General features: G+C 54.4%; 7 protein-coding genes across 7 annotated transcripts; 4 read left to right on the plus strand and 3 right to left on the minus strand.

Annotated features, from left to right (window-relative positions):
* Nucleotides 1-3215: 3215 nt before the first annotated feature.
* PG998_001009 (uncharacterized protein) lies at nucleotides 3216-4112 on the minus strand (the record flags this gene model as incomplete). Its single annotated transcript, XM_066867827.1, has 1 exon — nucleotides 3216-4112. The coding sequence occupies one exon, from the start codon at nucleotides 4110-4112 to the stop codon at nucleotides 3216-3218; it is 897 nt and encodes a 298-aa protein (XP_066736242.1).
* Nucleotides 4113-6257: 2145 nt separating this feature from the next.
* Nucleotides 6258-7736, plus strand: PG998_001010 (uncharacterized protein; the record flags this gene model as incomplete). Its single annotated transcript, XM_066867828.1, has 4 exons — nucleotides 6258-6475; nucleotides 6545-7021; nucleotides 7207-7578; nucleotides 7655-7736. The coding sequence occupies 4 exons, from the start codon at nucleotides 6258-6260 to the stop codon at nucleotides 7734-7736; spliced, it is 1149 nt and encodes a 382-aa protein (XP_066736243.1).
* Nucleotides 7737-8414: 678 nt separating this feature from the next.
* On the plus strand, nucleotides 8415-10275 carry PG998_001011 (uncharacterized protein; the record flags this gene model as incomplete). Its single annotated transcript, XM_066867829.1, has 3 exons — nucleotides 8415-8616; nucleotides 8703-9930; nucleotides 9990-10275. 3 exons carry the CDS (start codon nucleotides 8415-8417, stop codon nucleotides 10273-10275), a joined length of 1716 nt encoding a protein of 571 aa, XP_066736244.1.
* Nucleotides 10276-10919: 644 nt separating this feature from the next.
* Nucleotides 10920-11974, plus strand: PG998_001012 (ribulose-phosphate 3-epimerase; the record flags this gene model as incomplete). Its single annotated transcript, XM_066867830.1, has 3 exons — nucleotides 10920-11035; nucleotides 11238-11610; nucleotides 11714-11974. The coding sequence occupies 3 exons, from the start codon at nucleotides 10920-10922 to the stop codon at nucleotides 11972-11974; spliced, it is 750 nt and encodes a 249-aa protein (XP_066736245.1).
* A 341-nt stretch (nucleotides 11975-12315) lies between these two features.
* PG998_001013 (uncharacterized protein) lies at nucleotides 12316-14355 on the minus strand (the record flags this gene model as incomplete). Its single annotated transcript, XM_066867831.1, has 2 exons — nucleotides 12316-14225; nucleotides 14292-14355. The coding sequence occupies 2 exons, from the start codon at nucleotides 14353-14355 to the stop codon at nucleotides 12316-12318; spliced, it is 1974 nt and encodes a 657-aa protein (XP_066736246.1).
* A 599-nt stretch (nucleotides 14356-14954) lies between these two features.
* PG998_001014 (cysteine desulfurase) lies at nucleotides 14955-16330 on the plus strand (the record flags this gene model as incomplete). The annotated part of the gene is made up of 3 exons (XM_066867832.1): nucleotides 14955-15201; nucleotides 15321-16229; nucleotides 16269-16330. The coding sequence occupies 3 exons, from the start codon at nucleotides 14955-14957 to the stop codon at nucleotides 16328-16330; spliced, it is 1218 nt and encodes a 405-aa protein (XP_066736247.1).
* Nucleotides 16331-16697: 367 nt separating this feature from the next.
* PG998_001015 (uncharacterized protein) lies at nucleotides 16698-18974 on the minus strand (the record flags this gene model as incomplete). Its single annotated transcript, XM_066867833.1, has 3 exons — nucleotides 16698-17959; nucleotides 17995-18645; nucleotides 18788-18974. 3 exons carry the CDS (start codon nucleotides 18972-18974, stop codon nucleotides 16698-16700), a joined length of 2100 nt encoding a protein of 699 aa, XP_066736248.1.
* Nucleotides 18975-19090: the final 116 nt, after the last annotated feature.

Here is a 19090-nt window from a genome sequence, read left to right on the forward strand (position 1 = left end):
TCATCTCTACTAATACTGTGCCAGCCTGTAAGCTGTCTGGCTGTGTACGTGTAGGTCTGGGGGAGACAGATTTCTGGACAGATGGCCACGGCTTGCACATACAGTAAGACAGCAGTCAAAGACTGTGCTGTGGGCAGCTGGGAACTAAACGATATTGATGGCAACTCAAAGTGGGTTTGGTGCTGGGTAGTTGAGTAGTCAGTGCACAGCTTGTCGTTCTACTACTGCCCATGATATGCTTGAGCTTCCTCTGATATAGTTGTTGACGGAGGGATGCGTGACTCAATGGAATATATGGCATCCCATTGCCAGGAGTAACGAGCCTCTATCCCGTCTTTCCCGATGCCATTCCCGATTGGTCTCAGCGAAGGAAAAGGAATTCGAAAGTTCATGCTTTACCATCTCTGGGCCATGGCTGTACAGCCGTCTCCTCATGTGTTTCTGTGTCTCGAACTTTCCAAGCGTTACGGTGCATCAAGTATCACCTGTCGGCTCTCTTTCCTCCTGCTGCGTGCTGCTGCGTGCTGCTGCTTCCATCGTCCCCCATTGATGCAATCAGGGGGCTTCGATGGGAATATTCGCTGGATACCTTGGCTTCCCATCAATTGGGAATTTCCTCTTTCCCGCCTGGATCAGGTAGGGTTGGAGCAGTTGAACTAGGCTAGGCATTTAGTAGTCTTCATGCGCAACCAGGAATCGAGTGGATGGATCTGCCTGGCCGGCGAGTGCGTCCGTTAACGTTAACAGGGCGGCCGCTAATCCGAGGACAGTCCTTTCCACGTGATCGTGTGAAAAAGATGGTGCAAAGAAAAGCTACTGGACGCGTGAGAGGAGGAAAACGGTCTCGCTTGCAGGGGTAGTTGGGCCCAATGGGATATCCGTCCAGAAATCCGTCCAGATTCCCCAATCCACTTGGAGGCAGTGGTGGGGCTATTTCTGTTTATTGGTGCACACAGTAAGTAAGTTGGTCGCTGCTTGGTTGTCTAGGTTGTGCGGTAAATGTAATAATGTGATGGATGGCATGGCATGTATGTATGTGGTATGTATGTGGTTGCAGAGGGCATGGAATCTGAGTAAGTAAGATGCATCCATCCATGTACCTACTTGCAGATGGGCTTGTCTATTCTTACTACTAAGTAGGGACGATATATCCGCCTCCAGTTGCCCAATCCACCATCTATCGACATCATCTTGTCTGAGAAAGCGTATGGGGGGCAGCCGATGAATGAGGAGAAAGGCAGGCTGGTAGGGTCGGAGGAGCCGGCGAGGTGGGCAACAGGCGGATTGGGCCAGTGACATGTCGTATTTCCCCCACTGTTGTTTCTCCTTACCTCACCTCACAACCCAGATTGTCTAGGCTAAGTATAAGAACGTGCCCCCCGAAGTGCCCCTTCAGGGGAGCCGAAAGCTCAGGAGGGTTTCCTACGTGGCAGCCCAGCGTGGGTCAGATCTCCAACTTTCCAAGCTTTCCAAGGTGTGACCCGACTCGACTGCTGACTTTCGTTGCTGATGGAATTGCCGATGCTGCAGCTGCTTTGCAAGGGTGCCCTTTGAATTGATGAGCGTTCCCAGGCCAATCTGTTGTTGTGAATAACACGCCTTGTATAGCATATCCGACCAAGTATGCATCGGCTGAAGGAAGAACAGGAAGGGAAAACTCGGGGGCGTGATTCAATCGTTGGCCTAGGCGACGTAGGGCTTAAATTGCCCTGAACTGTTGATTTGGTTTCATCTTGTCCATTGTTATCCTGAATGATGCGAGCAGAGTATTGGGCTACACGACAGCCGCGTTCGTCGAACGAGACAGTTTCGAGCCGTTGCGCCAGCCTACTACTACTACTGCTACTACTACTACTACTACTACTACTACCACCACCGTTGGCCACCCCCACTAACCAGAGCTCTCTCGGGAGTGAGACGATTTACCATAGCTTTCGTCAGATGCAGAACCTATTTTCAGATCGACCCTCATCATGGAGATTGATCTATCTCTTCAGGCTGGTTCCACACAAAGCAATCTGACGAGTGACCACCAATCATCCTGAAACCCCTCGTCGCCAGTACGTACGTAGCTGGGGTCTATCTGACGATGATGGTAAAATACCTGACTCCATAGCAGCAATGAAGCTCCGCCGGCCCATACGCGGCACCATACCTCCATTACCACCCTCCCAGTCATGCATGATCTAGTACCGTCCTGGGCCGGCGCGCTTGATATATTGTACGGTAAGCAGCAGGTCATGGTAGCCTTCGGAGCCCCCCTGCACGAGTTGAAAACGACCTCGTCGCATATCACAAGTATCAAGCAGTCGGGGAGTCGCTGCGCAACGGCCCCGGCCCTGACGCCCACCAACTAGATGCTACCATGATCCTACGAAGTCCTGTGGGTTCGGTCAGATGAGGAACACCCCAGGTGAACTCTGACTATATGCGCAGCTGGAATCTCGCCTTGCATTAGTGATGGCTGCACATGATGTATTTGCTGCCGTATCCCAGCCACCACTGGCCAATCCCGAACCTGAAAGTTACCCCTCGCATCCCGAGGCTTTGCATGGACAAATCGACCGATAAACAAAACACAACCACACACCTAGCCCGTTGTCAGCCGGCTTTGCAGCCGGTCTGACGGTAAGATATGGTACCGACCCTCCATCTGGAGAGTTTCGAAACAATCCTGATATTAATATATGTACTAGGCGCGAAGAGATTGAGCAAGCAAGCCGTCATGGCACAGCCTCTTGCTAGGCCATGGGATCAGGCATCATACAGGCCGTGACGAAGGGTGCTACTATGTGAATGATGCACCATCATGTGGGTGTCGGACGATGCCTCCTCCAGCAGTCGTAGGCTATCGTTTGATGTTCAGGCCACTTTTCCCTTACAGTCGGAGCTGTACCTGCGCACTAACCAATAATAACTGCATGAAGGGAACAAAGCAATCAGATGCACCTGGCCCGTTCGTTGTACAAAATTTCTGGTGCTCTGCCGCGGGAACTGCATGTACTTGCACCACACCGCCGCGCATGACGTCCTGGGAAGACGGACTCTAGCGGGAAGCTCTGCGGCGTCATGCAACAGATCGGGCGGGACGTACGTTTGGGTTTTGGGCAAACGAGCCTGCAACTGCCGGATGATACACGGTAGCTTTCGGGACCCAAGTTCTTTGCAATCAATCCTCGGGGGCGCGTCTTGGCAGCAGGTTTCGGCCAAAAGTGCTATGCGCATGGTTCAGACCACTCAACTCGTTGTTGCTCTAACCAATTGCCCTTCTCGATCCACCGTTGCTCGATCCATCTAACAAGCTCTTCGTCCGTATGGGGTAGCTCCTCGAGCGGGAACCGTCGCGCGTGGACTGCAAACTTGTAGCCATTCCCCTTCGAGATTCCGGGAAGGCTTAATGTTTCCCATATGTTTGGCGCTTCGTGGAATTTGTCGCCGTGTTGGTAGGCAATTGTAAGATCATAAACAGCCTTGACGTGCGGTGCCTTTCTCAGATGCTGCACAGTAGTGACGAAACCCTTTGTTCTGGGATAGAGAAGATGCTGAGGTAAAGGGCGGTCATTCTCCTCGCACCAGAGCCTCGACTCGATATATTTCTGTTTCGTGAATCGAGTAGCCTCGCTGAAACTGACCAGCCATGTTGGCCACTTTCTGTCGACGATGCCGCCAAAGACTCTGCTAAGCTCTCTCTGGTCCTTCATCCAATTTCTAGAGACCATGGGCATCCCGATGGCCCAGATCCCCCATCCCAGGAATGGCACTGCACGAAGTTGAATCTTTGCGAACCAGCGGCACCTTCCAAGCATCTCTGCTTCCATCGCCAGCTTCTGGATCATGTAAAAATCGGTCCAGGCCACGTGATTGCAAATCACAATGGCTGATTCCCCGTTGGGCAAGCGGTCGCCTGAAACAGCGATTTTCGCACCATTGAATTTCTCGAAGATGGCCTGCACCCAAGCCCAGACTGAATAAGCAATGTGGGACGAGAGTTCGTAGACGAGGTCTGGGACGAATGCTTTAACGGGCAGCAGCAGGCAAAGAATCAGGTCTGCCACGCCGAGGTAGAGTACCCAGGGCAACACAATGAGCGTGCCTCTGATGTGCGAAAGCATCCTTCTTGCACTCACAAAGAGGGAAGGATTTGCCGAATTATTGCTGGCTTCTGTGAATATATATATATATATATGAATGAGAAGTAGGGGAGGATCTCGAGGGTATTCTTCCAGTGATATGCTACTTGTAATATAGCGGATGGGCTCGAAGGAGGCTTGACGATGGGCAATGTCAGATCCGGGCCCGCTTCAGATCGTGTATCAGCCAGTCTGGACTGATGCTCGCGAGTTTATTAGCTTGTGGGATGAGGAGCCCACCAAGCAGTGACCGGACCTCGGAAGTGTTGGGCTGTTAGCACACCCAGACGGGCAGAAAGGTCCTCGCTGCAAGCAGGCGCAGAGAGAGAAAAAGAAGGCACCAGGCCACTGGAGTCGCTTCCGCCAGTATCAGCAGTTCAAGATAAACATGGTTCTCTACATACTCTCGTCCATTTTAAAGTGGCGGGTGGAAAGTATAACCATCTGGAGTCGACTGACATCTGTCAGCATCACCCGTGATGACAGTTGCACTTGGGTTAGCGTGTTTGGCATCAAGGGAAGACCCACCCTCGGGCCGGTACGTTCACGTTCCCATTCTCGTTGAGTGGTGATTGTTAGGGCCTGCAAACAATAAGATGCGAATTGCCGAGGTGAACAGACTACACAAAGTAACTTGCGCACATCCGACACGTAGCTGGCAGTGTTGGCGGATAGACTGGAGTAGAAGTGCAGGTGTATATGAATCACGAATGCATCTGGACTTTGCATGATAGAAGCCATCTCTTGTGTCCTGCATGATCCCGAGGCGATGCCTTGGCGGTTGCTTGTGTGTCTTGAAACCGCATGGCGATTTTGAAACAGATTCACAATTCAGTCGCTAGACGTTGAACGTCATCGCCGTCGTCCGTCCTGCTGAGAATAGCAAATCACCTTTCGTCCTGGGTCCTGGGACAGCCAGAACGACTGCACACTGCCACCGCTACTGCTGACCTAGAGCGTGGACCCGTACTTTGCCTTCTTTCCTATACCGGAGAAGCTATCAGGAGGACCTTGAGACCTTGGTCTTGGCCGTAGTAGCGAGGCTGTGTTCAGCTACACGTGCACCGGCAGTCCGTTCGTTCCGCTTACTTGCCGAACGAGAGAGGCCATGTAGAGTTCCTAGCGGTCAACTTCAAACTTTGTTCAAGACGCGGTGCTGTGGTGAACGCATGGCCAGACTTGAAACCCCTGCTCTCGTCCTGGGCGGAACTCTCTCCTGTAAGTAAGTGTGAAGGGTACGAAGGGGCAAAGCTTCCAGTCTAATAAGACTATTGGTGTATATCTACCCCTCTCGCGTGCCATGCTGCGCATTTGGTTGTCGTGGTTATGAACCTGAAATACACGGCGGTGCATCATCTCTGCTGTCCACTTACTTTTCCTTCTTCTGCATAAATACAGCCCGAGGCCTTACCTTGTCAATGTGCATCGCGACCGATTTTGCGTGATTCTTCCTAGTCTATCGGGATTTGCTCGCCCACGCCACACTAATTGGCTATCACCGTAGCGCAAAACCGGCGCCGACACACGATCTGGCACCTTAAGAAGCATCTACTATCCTGTGTACCTTGCTTCCGACACGGAAAGCGTAGATCCCTTCCCACCCAAACATTGCGTATACTGCAACTTGGTGGCAGCGCCAAGCGACGCGACGAGGATCTCACAACACTGGTTGAAACGGCATTTTGCTTGTGGCAGCGCTTGGCCGGGGAATACCCTGTTTCCTCTCACCGGCTCCAGAACGAACCATTCCCGGCGAGCTGAGGGGTTCTCCAGATTCGCTGATCGGACTCAAGGTGCGTGATACATTTACTTACCCTTCGCGCCTCCACCTCTTGCCGGCTTTCAGGGTCACTCTCCATCTATTCTTTTTCGGATGACATACCGAAGCATTGAGCGGGCCCTGCTACTATATTACCACGACCCAAGCCACAGAAAAGCCAAGCATCTTCCTCTTCGTGACTGTCCAACGGTGGCAGCCTCTGCATTACTCGACTTACAACCAGTATGGCAAGGGTGACGACTGACTTTGGCCCTGTAGCGGGAAGCTATCCGTCGCCTCCGACGTATTATAGCTCCCCTAACCGTCGCAAACCGTCGTTGGGTTCGTTGTATGAACAGACACAATCCATGTCGTCTTCATCGTCGCCCCAGGCGCATTCGGGTGGCCACGTCCATGGCAACGGCCAAGACAAGAGCCCACTGTCGTCTCTGAATCTGGGCTTTTTGAAGACTTTGTCGGAGAAGCGGACAACGAGAGATGGCCAGCCGGCAAAGCGACGAGGTCCGAAACCGGATAGCAAGCCCGCGCTTACAAGGCGACAGGAATTGAACAGGCAGGCCCAAAGGTAAATTCAGCACGTACCCCTAACCTCGCGTGCCGCCGTTGTATGAGCTCTGCTGATGACCAGCCGCAGAACGCATCGAGAGCGGAAAGAGTTATACATCAAGGCGCTCGAGGACGAAGTGTTACGACTAAAGGAGATTTACTCCAATGTGTCGCAGGACAAAGACAAACTAGCTGAGGAGAACAAGCAGCTCAAAGGCCTCCTAAATCAAAATGGCATTCCCGTGGCCTCGCCTGGCCGGATGGACGACGTGCTCAGCAACCCGAGCCTCGGCTATACATCGAGTGCCAGCGTGTCCGGTGGCAGCTACGCACCCGGGTCTGCCACGACCTATACCCCACCGTTAACATCACAATCTATACCGCTGTCGGCGTCTTCGCAAGGGATGCCGCACTATCAGCAACAAAACTCGCACCACGGGCGGAGTACGAGCCAGCAGCATTCCCAGCAGCAGCAGCAGCAGCACGGCCGCGTTGATTACGACCAGGTTGGCGTAGATTTCGTCTTAACGTACGAGAGCCCCGTTGACCCTTCGAAGGCATATATGTCACCACCCCCTCAATAACGAGGGCTTGCCCTTTAAAACACTCCCCCCCTTGCGCTGCGCCCTGTCCGTGCCAAATGGTGAGAGGGAGACAAAGCATGCCCCTGAATTGCGGATGCAATAGAACACAACAAAGTACTTTGTCATGATCAGTGTAACTAATTGCAGCCTTGAGGAGGTGTTGTAGTCTCGAGAGGCCGTGTATGGATCACATGCCCTACCTAGTAGACAGAGCAAGGGACGGAACGGGCGAGCCCTGTGGCCACACGCTCATGGCCAGCTGCCCGCCGGAGCCGGTTGACAAGCTGACCAACGACATACCCTTCGGTTACAGCCACACGCGCTCCGAGGAGGGCAAGTCGGGCCAACGCACGTGGGAACTCTCCAAGGGCGACTTGGCGACGCTGCTGGACCTGAGTCGGAAACTCGACCTGGACGGCGAGATCACACCCGTCATGGCCTGGGGCATGATTCTGGCGCATCCCAGATTGTCAGAGATAAGACCCGAAGAGTTTCGGAAGCTGGCGGACGAGCTTAAGGGCAAGGTTCGGTGTTACGGGTAGGCCAAACCCCCTTTGAAAGTTTACTCGTCGTTGGTTAATAACGGAACTGTCACTGACCCTTTGTGCGCGCAGATTCGGAGCGGTTATGGAGGAATTTGAGGTCCGAGATGCGCTCAATGCGGTGTTGAGCACCAAGCCGGAGTACATCTACTAGAACGTTTTGCTTGGAAGTGAAGAGCGTCTTGCTACCTGCTGTCTGCCGAACGCATTGCCGTGTCAAACCCCTTTATCTAAAGCCCGGTCTACTTGATAGCTGGCTACATAGTGCGGTTTACAGCCATACATACACATATATAGAGAAAAAGAGAGAGAGAGACGAGTTATGCCCTGTGTGAGGTCTCTGGCTGGCCAATACTTCTGCATATCTGCGTACTACCATGCTATGCCACGGATGCGAATCGCCTGTTTGCTTTTGTGAGAAAGTACTTGATGGCAGGTTGTGTAGAAGACAGCAAGTTCCAATGCACCTGCAAGTTCCAATGCACCTGCAAGTTCCAATGCACCTGCAAGTTCCAATGCACCTGCAAGTTCCAAGTCATTTCCCCCAATGGCGCCCGCCCCACCAAGCAAAGCAAGCAAGCAAGCACGGCCACTTTTCGCTGAGTCGTCCCTCCCCTCCCACTGGCACTCACCCCACCAAAATTGAAAGTGCGAAATTCGAGGCGCCCGCAACATTTTCTTTGGGTCAACCACCCAATCGCCCGCTCTCTCGAAACGACGGCCGAAAACTGCTAGAACCTTCACAGCCAACTCCACGCCGTGAAGGAAGATAATCAGGTATCGTTATCTGATTGCTTGTTTTCTTCATATCTTTCACACATCGGATTTCAACATGACGTCCTCTTTGGCCGACTTGATTGCGGCCCTCCCCGCCGAGGATGGATGGGGCCCTCCTGCTGTCACAGAGACGACTCTGAACGGCGTCCCCTACGCTCCCTTCTCCAAGGGCGACAAGCTGGGTCGCATGGCCGATTGGACAACCGACAGCAAAAGCGAGCGTGGTGGCCGACAGCAGTACAACAGGAACTACAGAGGTATGCCCGAACCCACCGGCATCGTATCACGGCGCGCACAAGCCAAAACCCAAAGCAATCACTGACTGACATAACCTCCACTTTAGACCAACAGATCTACGGTGCTGGAACCGCCGCCATCTTCACCGCCCCGGTCACCGAAGCCGACGAGGCTTCCTTCTCTGTCGTCAGCAGAGAGCCAACTAAGACCCGATACGGCCGTGGCGCCATCTTCACACGAGGTGGCCGTGGAGCGCGTGGCGCCCAGCAAGGTGCCAGAGGCCGTGGTGGCCAGGTTGGAGGACGAGGTGGCCGAGGTGGCCAGGGTGGCTACGACAACTACAGCAGCCGTGGCCGTGGCAACGCCAATAGGGGCGGTCGACGCTTCGGCTGGAAGGACTACGACAAGCCGCAGCGCAACCGAGATGCAAGTATTAACATCAAGGCAGACTGGCAGTTGCTGGAAGAGATCGATTTCAACCGACTTGCCAAGCTCAACCTCGATACCGACGAGGGCGAGGATGTGGACAGCTACGGTTTCCTCTACCATTATGATCGCTCTTTTGACAAGGCGCCCGTTAAGGCTACCGAGAGGAGGCTCACCGCCCTCGATCGTGCCACATACAACGTTACGACTTCTTCGGATCCCGTCATCCAGGAGCTCGCAGAGAAGGATGAGGCCACCATTTTCGCCACCGATAGCATTCTGTCCATGCTGATGTGCTCGCCTCGCTCCGTTTACCCCTGGGATATCGTCATTGTACGACAGGGCAACAAGATCTTCATGGACAAGCGTGACAGCGCCGCCCTCGACATGGTGACGGTCAACGAGAACGCAGCCGACGCTCCTCTTGAGGAGGGCAGCAAGGAGGCCATCAACCACCCTATCGCTCTTGCCGAGGAAGCTACATACATCAACCACAACTTCGCCAACCAGGTTGTGCTGGAGAACGAGTCGCAGCGTGTAGACATGCAGCACGAGAACCCGTTCTACAACTCTTCGGAAGAGACCGAGCCCCCGGCCAGCAAGACTTACAAGTACCGCAAGTTCGACCTTTCGCTCAACGAGGAGGAGCCCATGTACATTGTTGTGCGAACCGAGCTGGATGCTGTTCAAAAGAATGCCATTAGCGGAGAGGACCAGTACGTGACGGTCAAGGCGCTCAATGAGTTCGACAACAAGGCGCAAGGTAGCGGCGGCGCCTTAGACTGGAGAAGCAAGCTGGCTACCCAGCGCGGTGCCGTTGTAGCTACTGAGATGAAGAACAACAGCGTCAAGCTCGCCCGATGGACGGTGCAGAGCATCTTGGCCAAGGCCGACGTTATGAAGATTGGGTGAGTGGATTCCGCGATGGATGCTCTCTCTACATGCATGTTTACTAATGTACTACCAGTTTCGTGTCCCGTGTCAGCCCCAAGACCAACGACAAGCACGTCATTCTGGGAGTTATTGGCTGGAAGCCTCGTGACTTTGCCAACCAGATGAACCTGTCGGTGTCCAACGGCTGGGGCATCGTCCGTACCATTGCGGATATGTGCCTCAAGCGCGAGGAGGGCAAGTTCGTGCTTGTCAAGGACCCTAACAAGTCGATCCTGCGTCTGTACGAGGTGCCGGCCGGAAGCTTTGATGATGATGACGAGGTTGAGGAGGCCGCTGAGGCTGCCGATGCTGAAGAGTAGACAGATGAGTACTCGGATATCAGCTAGAATCCTCCCATCGACGGTTGTATAACAGCACGAGGTTCGTGACATGGCAAGCAAAAAGCATAGGTAGCCTTATTTCCCGGAAGAGATGAAGAGACGAAGGATTGAATAGTCCGAAGTGACTTCTGCCTATGTGAGATGGTGGTGGCACAGACCAACCGACTGCTAGACAAACTAGATGAGTAGGCCTCATCCACGCCCGGGTATTTGCGGTAGAATAGCAAGCGATGCTCTGATGGAAGGGCATCCGGTGTGTATCAGGAGCAACCTGACGTCTCTATTATGAAGACATGTGAGCAAAGTGGTACGATCCCATCCCATTGGGGAGGAGAAAGAAAAGAAAAAAAAAAGAACCAAAAAAACATGTGCTCCGAGCCTCCGAAAGCTGCCCCACGGAACCCCACCATGACGAAGCGCAAAGCTGCCCCGCGATCCTGCCTATGCTCCGGTGTTTCAATATTCTTTTGAATTTTGATCGGATCTACCCATGATACTAGCAGAGAGTCAAGTGTGAGATCGAGCTGTAATATTTATCGACCCCCCAATTTCTACCTTTTCAATCCATCTTCTCGACCTACGAACGACCTTGTCAGAAAGCTTGTCGTGCAACCACCTCCACCATGGCTCCCAAGGCAATCATCGCCCCGTCCATCCTCTCGGCTGACTTTGCTCAACTGGGCGCGGACTGTGTGAGGACTATGGAGCAGGGCGCCGATTGGTTGCATGTAGATATCATGTAAGTATAGCAAGAGGTCCGAAACCGAAGCCTGCGACTGGGTACTGCTACTCCATAGCTGGATGTAGCCAGATGGATGGGAATGGGCAGCAGCAGCAGTAGAAAGAGATGTCTACTTATGCTGCTATCTGCTCTATCTTGTGTTTATTAGTTGACTTGCGTAAGTCATTGGCTGACCGAACCTTACTGCGGCGATCATCAGGGACGGCCACTTTGTGCCCAACATCACCTTCGGCGCCCCCGTCGTGGCCAAGGTCAGGAAACACGTCGAGCCCCCGAGCGCCAAGTACGGCCGCGGCACCTTCGACTGCCACATGATGATCGCCGAGCCCAAGAAGTGGGTCAAGGAGTTCAAGAACGCCGGCTGCGACCTGTACTGCTTCCACTACGAGGCCGCCTTCTCCTCGGCCGCCGAGAGCCCCGAGGGCAAGTCGGACCAGAAGACCAACCCCAAGGAGCTGATCCGCTACATCCACGACTGCGGCCTGCTCGCCGGCATCGCCCTCAAGCCCGCAACCGGCGTCGACGTCCTTAATGAGATCCTCGAGAACCCCGACGAGAAGGAGAGACCCGATGTAAGAAAAAGGCCTATCGCCCCTTATCACCCCTGACGTACTGGGGGAGGCTAGAAAGAAACATCAGAAGAACAAGATCACGCTAACGGATGCGATAAAACAGATGGTTCTGATCATGACGGTCGAGCCCGGCTTCGGCGGCCAGAAGTTCATGGCCTCGGAGCTGCCCAAGGTCCAGGCCCTGCGCGAGAAGTACCCGAACCTCAACATCGAAGTCGACGGCGGGCTGGGTCCCGGCACCATTGACCAGGCCGCCGACGCGGGCGCCAACGTCATCGTGGCCGGCAGCGCCGTCTTCGGCGCCAAGGACCCCTCCGAGGTCATCACCATGCTGCGCGAGACCGTCAACAAGCGCTCGGCATGACTGGGCCTCGAGAAGCTATAGCCGGGCTCCTGGGTGGCGACTTAGCCAGTAGATGAACAAACTAAACCAAGAAGGGATGTCTGTAATTAGCGAGTTGCGAGAACTTTGTTACTTGAACGAAGGAAGACGACTTATGCATGAAATGACAAGATGTGGACACGATGTATTCAAAGCCACTTGAGGCGCTGTGACGTCAAGGCGGACTTCAAAAACTAAGAGCAGCAGGGTTTGTGTCATATGGGTTGGTTTTTTGATCATTACTGTCGTCGCTATTTTGACCCCCTTTCGCCTACGTGGGACATCCGAGCAACTTGCTACATGCGGAAGAATCCTGATCTGATCTATTCTGAGTCGCTTTCCGCCGAGGATGAGAACCCATTCCACTCCTCCTCGGTATCCTCGCCTATCTGTGCGTTGGGGTCCTCCGTCTTCTCCTTGTTCTCTTCCTCGTCATCTTCTTCGTCATCATCTTGCTCCTCAATGTCTAGGGTTCCCGAGATGTCCCAGCGATCGCCTGGCGCCTTGCGACTTACGTACTTGACGAACTTGAGGGTGCCGCTGTCGCGCAGCACGATGGTCATCTTATTCCAAGAAGCCGCCTGGAAGAACAGGATGTTGTCGTCATCGCCGCTCGACTTGTAAACGGCGGCATCCTCGGCACTGTCGTCATCACCGGCCATGTAGACCTCGTGACCACCGAATTCCTCTGCCTCCTTGGGCTCTTCCTCCTCCTTGCCCTTCTTCTTGTCCTTGCCCTTGTCCTTGCCCTTGTCCTTGCCTTGAGACTTGGCGGGGGCCTCGGCCTCCTCCTCCTCTTCTTCGTCCACCTCGTCGCCCCAGCCTGTCGTCGGGGTGATCCCCAGGTTGATCTCTAGACGGGGCTTACCCTCGTGGCCAGTGGCCAAAGTATAATCCCTACCGCGTCGGAATCGGCGGGCAAGGAAGTCGTGGTTCTCGATGGTGCTGCTGGTCGCCATCTGAAGCCAGCGGCGGAATTGCGGGCTAGGGAGAAAGTCATCAAGCAACTCTTGGAGCGGGGACTTCTCCTTGGGCGCCTTCTTGCTGCTCTTTGAAGGCGACTTGGAGGGTTGCATGTAGAGGAAGCGGTGCTTGTGTGGCGGCTTGGCGACCTTCCATTGGCCCTTCTCGATCTCGGAGCTGTCTTCGGGCAGGGTTTCCTTTTCCGCGGCGGTAACATACTCACGTAAACGTGCGCCGAATTTCTTGCCGAGGAGATCGCCAAGCGTAATGCTAGATTCCTCATCGAACTGTTCCTGTATTTGTTCAAGGGTGTCCGGAGTGAGGTAGGTCGGCGCCATGTATTTGAGAAGAAACTCGAGATCCTCCTCGTTGAATTCTTCAGACGCGTCTGTCTGCTTGATGGCGACAGGCTTCGCTTGCGGCGTGTCATACTGGTCTGGGTTGCCCTGGAGCTGCATCAAGCTGCTGTTTGCCGCCGCCTTCTCCTCGGCGCCCTTGACGTATCCATCCTCGCCAGGCTGCGGGATGTGGAACCAGCCGCTGATGGCCATGCGGACGCGGCCGCCTTGTTTTTTGAGCTGCTTGGCGTTCTCGGCGTGGTAGACCTCCTCGACGTCGTGGAAGCTCTCGCCCGGCTGGACAGCGAAGAAGCTGAGCTGGTTCCAGGCCGGAGGGATGACCTTGGTCACGTCGGCTGCCGGCGTCTTTGCCATCTCGCCATCCTTTCCTTTTCGGTCGACAACGGGGAACAGGCGCAGCGCACCACCCCACTCCGGCTTCCACGGGATATCAGGGTCGACGAGATACAGGATGAAGCTGACCTTCCTGCTGCCGATGACGTCGTCGTGGCAGAGAAGGAACGAGCCCGGTGTGTACACGTTGATGGCCAGATCGGTCTTCTTCCCACTCAGGGGGCCGCAGTCGGTGATGTGGGATACGTAGTCTCGGAACTGCTGCGAGTACATGGCGTCGCGCAGGGCCAGTAGCGACGGCAGCTTGGAGAGGGCTTCATCCTCGAGCCCGTCGAGGTTGGCCAGGTCGCCGGACTGGTGGATCTTGTAGATGTCTGTTTCTTTGGGGGTAAAGGAGACGTTCTCCTTGATCTCGTGGCGCACGGCGCGCAGCAGCTTGTCGTCGACTAGGTCGTGGATGACGGCATGCTTGTATGGCGACGACTTGGCGTACTCGTCCGTGTACTGTCGGAGGACCTTGTCCTCGAGCAGGCCTTTCCTGAATCTGGCCTTGACTGCTTCGGGGCTCAAGGGCTTGGCTGTTCAGGGGAATTGGTCAGCTTCTGGCTGGGTATCTCCTTAGGTGTGCGTTGGTTGCGACGTACAAGCCTTGGACTTCTTCTTGGTGGGTTTCTGGACAGCCCCTTGGGCTTCGGCTTTGCGCTTCATGGTGGAAAGAAAGGCCAACTGGTACAGAGGAGTTGGGCAGAAGGGCCTTGGACGAGAGCGAGGGCAGTTGATTGTATTTAAGCGCAGTCCTGCTCATACGATTTGTCCTTCTTGAGGGATCGTCTTATCCAAATCTTTTCCCCCAATCGAACGATGCGAGTGGCAGAAACCGGTCGCTTTTTCTCACCGCCCGGCCCTCGCCATCCGTACTCGCTACATCATGCTTGGTTTGGTTTGGTTAATGCATGGCTGTCAAGTCTCTAAGCGCCCAACCTCTTCGGATCGGGCCCCGGAATCACCTGGCATTTGCACGCGCATGCGTCTGTCGCGTCGTCAATTCCATGAATACAAGCACCGGCATAGGACGGGCTGGCACGGTCCACTCCCTATAGGATGAGGGGGTAGCTCGGCGGGGAAGACAGCATCCTCGAAGAGACTACTCCGTCCCGGCTACCCAACTTCCCGAACAGGAAAGTCGCAGCTTGTCGACGATTCGAAATGGCGCACGCTTGAGGCTTGCCGCCGCCATGAAAGCTACTACTTGCATCAAACATATCAATATATATACTTCTACACAGAACGAAGACGCTGACACCGCCATGGCGCAATTCGATGTCTCCGCGGCACGTTCCAAGTTCCCGGCTCTAAGCCAGGACCAGGTCTTCTTTGATAATGCCGGCGGTAGCCAGACGCTGGGGACGGTAGTTGACTCGATACACAAGTACCTCACCAACAACAATGTTCAGCTAGGTGCCACGTATCGCGTTGGTCAGCTCGCAACGGCTCGGTACAATGACGGGTTTGCTGCGGCAGCCAAATACGTGAATGCCCAGGAGGACGAAATCGGTACGTTGCCCCTTTTCATCGTTTCCCCATGCGGATGCCCGTCGTGCACTAGTATAGATTCGCCAGCAATCTGGGATGGATGGTGATATGAGCGGATCTGACCCGGGCTATCAACGTAGTCTTTGGCTCCTCGACAACACAACTGTACAGGAATCTTTCCTATGCCCTGGAGTTCAACGAAGGCGACGAGATCGTCGTCTCAAGCATCGACCACGAGGCCAACATCGCGCCGTGGGTGGACCTCGCCGCCCGCAGCAAGCTGACGCTCAAGTGGTGGACGCCGGCCAAGTCGATGAGCCCGAAGCTGCTCCCGTCCGACCTCGAGCCGCTCCTTACCCCCAAGACCCGGCTCGTGACCTGCACGCACGCCAGCAACATCCTGGGCACCATCAGTGACATCAAGGTCATCGCGTCCACCGTGCACGCCAACGTGCCGGGCGCCCTCGTCTGCGTCGACGGGGTCGCCTATGCGCCGCACCGCGCCCTCGATGTGGCCGACCTCGGCGTTGACGTTTACTGTTTTTCGTGGTACAAGGTGTACGGCCCGCACATCTCCATGATGTACGCGCGGCAGGCGACCACGCAGCTGCCGCAGAACATGCGCAGCCTCGGCCACTTCTTCAAGGGCGGCGCCACCCTCGACGAGAAACTTGGGCTCGCCGGCGCCAGCTACGAGCTTCTCCAGGCCGTGCCCCACGTCGTCGAATACTTGGGCGGCAGCAACGGCGGCTGGGGTGGCCTCGTGGCCCACGAACACGCGCTGCAGAATACGCTACTCGAGTACCTCGCCTCCAAGCCCGACGTCTTCACCGTCGTGGGCGAAACGACAGCAGACCCCGCCGCGCGCGTCCCGACCGTCTCGTTCCTGGTTAAGGGGTGGAATGCCCAGACGCTCGTCGAGACAGTCGAGCAGGCTACCAACTTCGGCTTCCGATGGGGCGCCTTCTACTCAAACCGGCTGGCCTACGACCTGCTGGGCTTGGAGCAGGATGGCGTGGTTCGCATTAGCATGGTACACTACAATACTGGTAAGCACAACCCACCTCGCCCGCCCCCTTTTTATGTAGGGATCGCCTCGTGGAAGATTAAGATTCAGGGAGATGTGCTAAAACTTTGGATCGCCGCATAGTGGATGAAGTCAAGGGGATTATTGCGGCCATAGAGAGCGCCATTTCGAAGTGAAAATAGCAAGTGCTGGGGATGTTGGCGTAGGAATCTATGGGTTTCACTAATGTAATTCATTGTGTGTACCATTGCAGCCAGAATTGTCTTTCATAATAGAAGATAATATTCTGAGTGAGTGACGCAGTTGTCAATGCAGATGCTACGCTATGCAAATGCAGATGATAGAGGAATCAAATCATATAACCATGGCACCACTGTCTCTACAACCCAACAGCCAGCCCGCCTTACCATCCCACGACTCCGTACATGCAATTTCGAACCCCCTAACACCATGCTATAAATGTCAAAGAAATGCAGGAGTGCGCCTATGTTCAAAGATCCTCTTTAAGTTCGTCACGAGTCTTCGTCTTAACGAATGCGTGCTCTAGGAAGTGAAGCCACAGCTCGGTCAGCTTCTTCTTTCTATGCTTCTTCTTGCCTTTATGCTTCTTTTTGTTCTTCTTCTTCTCTGCATCGATTCTTTCGTTGTCTTCGTCGTCGTCGTCGTCGTCATCATCATCATCGTCGTTAGCGCCGTCGCTGTCATCATCTTCCCCGTTCCTCACCTCAGCGTGGCTGCCTGGCCGTAACTCCTGAGTGGTCGTAGAATCGGCAGGGCTCTGGCCGATTCGATAGGCTAGCTCTACAAAGCTGCGGACTGTGAGGTCGTTAAGCTTGTAAAGCTCGTCATCGAAGGTGGAGTATTCGACTTCGTAGTTGAAATCCCGAGGCTTGGGCTTGTGTGTGGGTTTCTTGCCCCTATGCTTGCCTTCATTCCATCCACGAGGGGATATTTCAGCCCCGCTGTCGCTTTTAGAGGTTATGTCATTGTTGATATGTGTCAGATTGGCGAAGTACTGAGTAAAGCCGGTGAAGCTTAAAGTCTGGGGCGAATATGCAGGTCCAGGTGTGGCTGTTTTGGATGGCCCTTCAGGAATGACTAGCGTTGAACCACTGTCTTTCTTTCCTTCTATCCACTCAGTTGCCGCCAGGTCGATTTCTTCATTCTGCACCAATGGATATTGAGTCGCTGGTCTGGAACCAGGCACAAGACCATTTTCCTCATCCAGGGATGAGCTTCGTCTGACATCAATCCATGTAGAAGCATCTTCGAGGCCAGTGATGTTGTACTCATATATGCGGTATGTCGGGTAGTAGTTCGGAACCACACTCGGTGAAATGAGCGAAAGTTGAAACCGCTCTGCCCATGCACCCCCGATATCGCTGTTCTTCTTGCCCTTCTTCTTCTTCTTCTTCTTCTCTGCCTCTACCTCGTTGGTTTGCTGTACTAGAGACTTGGGCAGCTTTGACCATGCTTCTCGAAGTTCCACGAGATAGTCTTTGCCACCCTGTATCGAGACGGTCTGGTCGTCATCAAAGAAAGGGTCGGCGCTTTCGCGCGCCTTCTGCTTCTTCCCCTTCTTGTTTTTCTTCGACTTTTCGCCGTTATTGTCCAGCAGGTCGAGATCAATCTCGTGTGTATCTTGAATCAAGAAGTGGTCGATGTTCATATGACCATAAGTGGCGCCCACAATGACATCGCGGTATTGCTGGAGCCACAGGGTGTACTTTGCCAGCACGTCTCCTCCCAGAGCTGCTTGTCGCCCGTGCGAGCAGGGGGAACATGACCCATGAGGATGGCCTTCATTCCGCGGCTGCGAAGGTAACTGAACTGGGCGTCGAGCCATGCGAACTGCTTGTATCCAGGTTGCGACGGTGAGACGCAGTCATCAATGCCAGCATTGCGATCGAAGAAGTATAACGTGTTGAGGCTGAAGACGGCCAGATGGTTTGGGACGACCTCTGTGTAGAACCACCCGCCATATTCGAAAGCATGACGCTGCGCCTCGGGAATGAAATCACGCCAGACATTGAGGTACTTTCGGAGCCACCTATTGGGGCCGGCATTCATGACATTATGCGGAAGGATATCGTTGTTGCCAAAAGTCGGTATGATAGGAATTGTGAGGCCCTGGGAGTCGGAGAAAGCACCGGAGAGGCCATCTGCTATCATACGATTGGTTTTGACGACCTCCTTTTCGGTGCGCTCAATGGATTCGTCGCTGTCGTGCCTAGCAGAGTCACCAGTCCAGATTACAAAGTCGACCTCATCCTTTACATTTTTGGCAAGCCAGGCGAAGGTGGCGTTGACAAGGGTGAAAGGAGAGTCGCAATCGGACGTTTCTGCGCCGTAGACACCAGCTGGGCCGCTTCCTTTATGACAGGCGTAGTTCTCTTCGGTTGACGTGTGCGGTTGGTAGTAGAGATCCGGGTGAAAATCTGCAGGGGCCACAGACCCAGGTTAGCCAATGTACTGCAACCGACCGCGGATCTGCAAGGCTTGGGGAAGAGACATTTGATTTGGAAAGTGCAATGGACGTGAAGCAAAGCGAAGTGTGGGTGGTGGGGGTGTTTGTCGCACCTGTAATATGCAGGAACCTGCCACGAAGTTTTCTTTGCGATGGCTCGAGTTGTGGTTGGCTTTCACCGGCGCCAAACTTTAGAACAGCCTGCTGCTCAGTGGGCGCTGCGAGAACAAAGGCAGCTGGTAGAAGATCTACCGCGGCCAGGAGCCACAGCAACGACTTCCGCGACGCCGCCTGGAACATGGTGACGGGCTGCTCGTACTTTGCTGGCTTCTCACGAACTTGCAGGAGAAGGGAAGGAATCGCATTGGGACATGGGAGTCCGACCTCTCAAGAACAGGCGCCGATATGTGTGTTGA

Source organism: Apiospora kogelbergensis, assembly GCF_038363985.1.
Source record: "Apiospora kogelbergensis strain CBS 113332 chromosome Unknown utg000001l_segment0_segment0, whole genome shotgun sequence".
NCBI classification, from domain to species: domain Eukaryota; kingdom Fungi; phylum Ascomycota; class Sordariomycetes; order Amphisphaeriales; family Apiosporaceae; genus Apiospora; species Apiospora kogelbergensis.